This window comes from Ostrinia furnacalis, unplaced genomic scaffold (genome assembly GCF_004193835.3).
Source record: "Ostrinia furnacalis isolate ACB-3 unplaced genomic scaffold, ASM419383v2 OfSCF0932, whole genome shotgun sequence".
NCBI lineage: Eukaryota > Metazoa > Arthropoda > Insecta > Lepidoptera > Crambidae > Ostrinia > Ostrinia furnacalis.
Genome location: NW_021131171.1, coordinates 1,222,215 through 1,227,823, shown reverse-complemented (window position 1 = coordinate 1,227,823; position 5,609 = coordinate 1,222,215). Strand labels below are relative to the sequence as shown.

At 41.3% G+C, this 5,609-nt stretch overlaps 1 protein-coding gene across 1 annotated transcript; it reads left to right on the top strand.

Annotated features, from left to right (window-relative positions):
* Positions 1–3,788: 3,788 nt before the first annotated feature.
* Positions 3,789–5,270, top strand: LOC114350641 (BTB/POZ domain-containing protein 2-like). Its single transcript, XM_028301510.1, has one exon. It carries the CDS (start codon positions 3,969–3,971, stop codon positions 5,202–5,204), a length of 1,236 nt encoding a protein of 411 aa, XP_028157311.1. The 5' UTR covers positions 3,789–3,968; the 3' UTR covers positions 5,205–5,270.
* The last annotated feature ends 339 nt before the right edge of the window (positions 5,271–5,609 follow it).

Genomic DNA, 5,609 nt, shown 5'->3' with positions numbered 1-5,609 from the left:
GCAAAATCCTCCATACAAGTTCCTACAGTGTTTTCTTGGGTTGACGTACTCAAGCTTACATCTAAATATTTAAAAAGGAGAAACTGATTGACTCACTGACATATCAACGCACAGCCTAAACGGCTAAACGTAGGCACTAGAAATTTGGAAGGGACGTAGCTTAGGTACCGTAGAGGTGCACTAAGAAAGGAATTCCCGAAATTCCCACGGGATCGGGAATTAGCGGGAAAATCCGTTTGTATGAAAAATCTAAACCGCTTAAGGTAGACGCTTGAAATTTGGCATGCAGGTACCTTAGTAAACTTAAAGCTTAGTTACAATAGGATATTGCAAAATTCCTACGGGAACGGGAGTTAGCGGGAAAACACATTTGTATGAAAAAATCTAAACCGCGTAAGATAGATGAAGGGGGTAAAACGGGATCCACGCGTACGAAGTCGCGGGCGGCCGCTAGTCTAAATAATAAACGCCTCATAATAGACCGCTAAACAATATCAAATCATAGTCGGCGACAGTATTCGTGCCGTATTCATTTAAATGTTCCCCATATCGACTAGTGAATGGGGATGCCCGTGGATAAGGGTCGCTGGATGTGGCCTAACATGGTCTCATACAACCGTATAGATATACGCTAGTTTCCTAAAAGAAAACTCTTAGTTCGTCAATTAGGTGTATTACAAAAAAAAAGTTAGGCGCGTCACAAAGTGCTACACGTTTAAGCACTCTTTGACGTTACGCCTATTCTGTTGAACATTGGCGCGCTTTATCACTTTCAATTTTCATTAGTTTGAAAAAGTGAAATAACGTGTCGAATATTTTTTGATAAATTAACTGATGGACTAATTCAACCATCTACCTTCACATATTAAAGCATTGAAGCAACCTAAATTTAAATCTGAGCTTAAAAAATAGTTAACAATTAATGTTTTTTAAAGTCTAAATGAATATTTTGGTACCAAAAATAATTAAACACTAACTTTATTACTCTATTTTAACTATTACATGCCCGATATGGGTAACACTGTTGTAACTTTTTGTATTGTGACCAGCACAAATTGTACACAGTTTTTGGCAATAAAGATTATTCTATTCTATTCAAACTCTTGCTTTTTTACCCAGGAAACATCCCTGAGTTCATTTAGTTCAGCGACGGTGACAGATAGATCCGAAACAACGTAAACATCGGAGTAGCCCTTCACTACTTTTCTATAGATCGTTTCATCCACGAAGATGCTCCTCAATTATTCCGCTAATGTTTGAGTGTTATCGGCACACGCTATATTATCCATAACTGCGGTGTTTCCGGACGGATACGACCTGCAAGCTTTCAAGAGGAGAGCGTATATTCACCTTAAAGGACAGCAACGCACCTATAACGCCCCTGGGTCTGTTGGTGTCTATGGGCGACGATGCACACGAACACTACAATAATGACGTTCGGATTGCTCGGATCAAGCTCCCCCGCACACGCGCTTCCCTCGGCCAAAAATTTGTAAGGCGTGTTTTCGTGAATGGAACTACATATCCCTCATCTAGCCACTTTAACTCTTTGTCCTATTGCTAGCACAGTTTCGCGGAGTATTTTCACTGGACATTATCGTGTGCTGTCGGATGCCGTCGCACCACTTCGTGTGTTTCCGTGCGTGGGGGGAAGGGGGGTGCTAATAAACAGTTATTATTTTTGATATCGCCGACGCGATACAAACTTTTATTGGAAAATAAAGCGTTTGAGTAATACTTTATTGGCTAGGGTAACAATAAATACTAGGACTAAAGCCAATCTAGCTGTCAGTTGTTATTTCAATTATGTGTAAATTAGTCGGTAACCAATGAGAATGTCTAAAAATTTTATTAGATACCTACTGGCTGTCCCGACAGACGTTGTCCTGTCTTGGAAAAGTTAATATGGCCGTTAAATTATGTAGGTCAATTGCTTTATTTTATGAACAACATTAGATACTTACTTAGGTTATTAATCTAAGCTCCAAAAAAGTAGTCAAAAAGTTCGCAACACGTCTTTGTTACGATTGGAATAACTTTTTGGTCACTTTGGGTGTGAGTAACGAACTATTTGACGCTGTACTTAATCTAGCACACCGACACCTTCAAGATGACCTTGTTCTCCCAATCCATCAGCTCCATAACAATTGATGCGCGGAGTAAATCTTGGGCGCCATGACAGAGGGTGGTGGGGTGCCTTAGGTGCGCTGAGGCAGTTTATGGGGCCCATAAATAGAGAGTGCTCGTAACTGCCGGCAGCATTAGCTTCGGCTGGTACCGATGGTTCTCGATTTTAAATAAACAATTTGAAAAAATCTAATTGCTTAAGGCGGGCCTCGGACCTACGAAAATTCAGTTTGAGAAGCGACTCTATTCGCTAAGAAATTTTAATAATGATGGTTCTCCAACCTCGATGCAGGATTGTAAAGTTAAAGATCATAGCAGACTTATCAAACCGGGAAGGGATAGTAACGGTATCAACTCGAAGCAGTCAGTATTCTTTGTATGAAACTCCATACTGCAACGCACACCCGCCGCACCGTAACGTAAACGCCTCGCCTCGCGGCTGACAAAGGCGATTACAGCTCGCGACAGGCAATATTATTATGATGTTGATGCCTTTCCAAGTTGATAAGTGTGCTACGACCTTAACGACGATTCATTATTTGACGTGTGTCTTGCTTGACGGAAAACGCAGCGTGAGACGTCCACCTACAAGGTGGACCGACGACATCGTAAAGGTAGCAGGGAAACGCTGGATGCAGGCCGCTACCAATCGATCAACATGGAAAGCATTGGGGGAGGCCTACGTTCAGCAGTGGATGTCCTATGGCTGAAATGACGATGATGTGTCGTGATGCGTCAAAATGGAAACAGTACTATCGGCAACAGTGTTAACTTCCCATTACCGGTCATGTCGTCTTGTTCTATCGTAAAGAATCAACATTTGATGAAATCTAGAGCAAAAACGGAAATTGATAGTTAACACTGTGGCCGATAGTGCCTACGTTCTTCTTCTTCTTCTCTTCTTCTTTTCAGCCAAATGACGTCCACTGCTGGACAAAGGCCTCCCCCAAGGTTTTCCACAATGAACGGTCCTGCGCTGCCCGCATCCAGGCTCTTCCCGCGACCTTTACCAGATCGTCGGTCCACCTAGTAGGAGGCCTGCCCACGCTACGTCTTCCAGCCCGTGGTCGCCACTCGAGAACCTTCCTGCCCCAACGGCCATCGTCTCTACGAGCTATGTGCCCCGCCCACTGCCACTTGATTTTAGCAATTCTGCGAGCTATGTCGGTTACTTTGGTTCTCCTGCGGATCTCCTCATTTCTGATTCGATCACGCAGGGAAACTCCGAGCACAGCCCGCTCCATCGCCCTTTGGGTGACCTTGAGCCTTCTTATGAGGCCTACGTTATCTTCTTAAAACTGTTATAAAAAATTCTCTCGCACAGAACAGAGCGAGAGGCAGACCTCAAACTACCAGGAAAACAAAATTTCCAAAAATTCATGAGGTAGTTCGGCCTGTACAATTCCACTGACGATGCTTACAAGCGATATAAATGATGGCAGCATGATAGAGAAAGCCGATCCCATGGAACAGTATCCGTCGAATAAGGACAGAGGAGAAGTAGATATAAAGAAAAAACTATTTTAAACAGTCCTCAGAAAATTGGACTCTTATCAAGTAGCAGCCTTGAAGTTATCTAACCTAGGTAGAAACACTACATTACTAACTATCAGTTCTAGTGGTTAGGAATATTGTGGTATTTGTGGTCATTGATATCAAAAGTGGTAATATTCGCAATACAAAAAATTATTTTAATAATATCGTCCTCTTATCGCGCTGACCACAAATAATCAACTGGAATAGTATAAAAGCAGACGGCTGTTTGGTATTTGTCATTCACTGTAATAAGTGATGTGTGAATTTCATAAGTATTTGTATACCAATTCGTATATAACCGCAAAATGACGGCATCTGCGTGGCAATCACCACACAAAGATTCGAAAAGCAGGTTGAAGCACTTGTTCGAGACGAAAGCGTTGTCCGATTGCAGTTTCATGGTGGGCAAAACAAACGCACAACTCGTCTTGGGACACAGCGTCATCATATCAGCAGCTTCTCCAGTCCTTGAAGATAAGCTCAAGGCACCCGGCACTGACCCTAAGGTAACCTTGACCGATGTTGAGCCCGAAATTTTTCAGTTAATGCTGAAGTACATCTACACTGATTCTGTGGATGTAAACTCGGAAACAGCTTGTGATTTAGCTGTAGCGGCAATGGCATACCAGATGCCACATCTGATGAATGCGTGCTTGGAGTACATCACCGCTAACCTGACGACGAAGAACGTTCTCCAAGCTTACGGTCTTGTTCTTCATTCAGATGACAGCGAGTTGAAGAAGAAATGCGAAGAGCTGATAAAAACTAAAACCAAAGTGGTGCTCGCTGACAGCAGCTTTGAAGAAGCGTGCCTCGATGTGGTTGTGGCAGTGTTCTCATTGGAATCCCTAGATGTTGAAAGTGAGCTAGATCTCTTGAACGCAGCTGACCGCTACGCCAAGCACATCACTAAGTGTAACAATGTGAACAGTGAAACCCTCGATATTCGTAAGGTCTTACAAAAAATTCGCTTTCTCTCTCTAACTCCTACGGAATTTGCCAAAGGTCGGGCTACAACGACCGTTCTCTCGGACTCGGACGCTTGCGCAATCCTTGCTAACGTGGCGTATGATAAATCAACGACTCCGATGCCTGAAGGATTTACCCATATAAAGGATCCAAGAAAAATAAAGCATGAATGGTACTCCGAGATGAAATTCAAGTTCCGTGTATTGGATATTAATAATGTAATCAGCAAAAAAGAAGATAAGTGGTCCGACATATTGACGTTTCAAAATACAAAATGGAAAATTCATTTCCTTGTAGATAAACAATTTATAGGTTTGTATGCGTGGGTTAATTGGGATGAACCTAAAATATGGTCTTGTAATGCAGAGATAGAATTTAAACTCTTGCGAGCTGATAAGGGTGAACCTGTCAGCAAACTAATGAATTTTGAGTTTAGCAAAGACATATCAAATTGGGGCTTCGATAAATTCATTGAGATATCCAAGTTGCAGGATCCCAATAATCATTACATCGAAGATGGAGCCGTCAATTTTCAGTTTCATATAAAGGCTGACAAACCACAAGGGCTGTAGATGTTCTATATTCACATGCTTTGGATCTTTTGTTTAATTTTAATGTTTACATTATAATATGTTTAAATTGATGACATTTATTTTATCAACAACATTAAATAAATCAATAAACTGTTGCATGACTAATTTTTTTTTCATTACCTTACATTATAATATTTTTTAACTTGTCGTTTCATCTTTTAACTCACAGTTGTTAAAATAGCCAATGACTTTCGTCTCTGTGACAGTAGTTACGATAAAATATCTCCATATCCAGTTCGATTTTTTCAAGTTATTTATAATTTAGTGCGAGATGAAATTCTACGCTAGAAACTTTGATAACATTCAACTCGCTTTGCCTTTTTCGTATACTAAATATTTTCAATATTTGTTTAAGAATGGTGGTAAGGGCCCAGCGTCATACGC

Coding starts and splice junctions, on each gene's coding strand:
- LOC114350641 (XM_028301510.1), top strand. CDS start 3,969: ATGACGGCATCTGCGTGGCAATCACCACACAAAGATTCGAAAAGCAGG.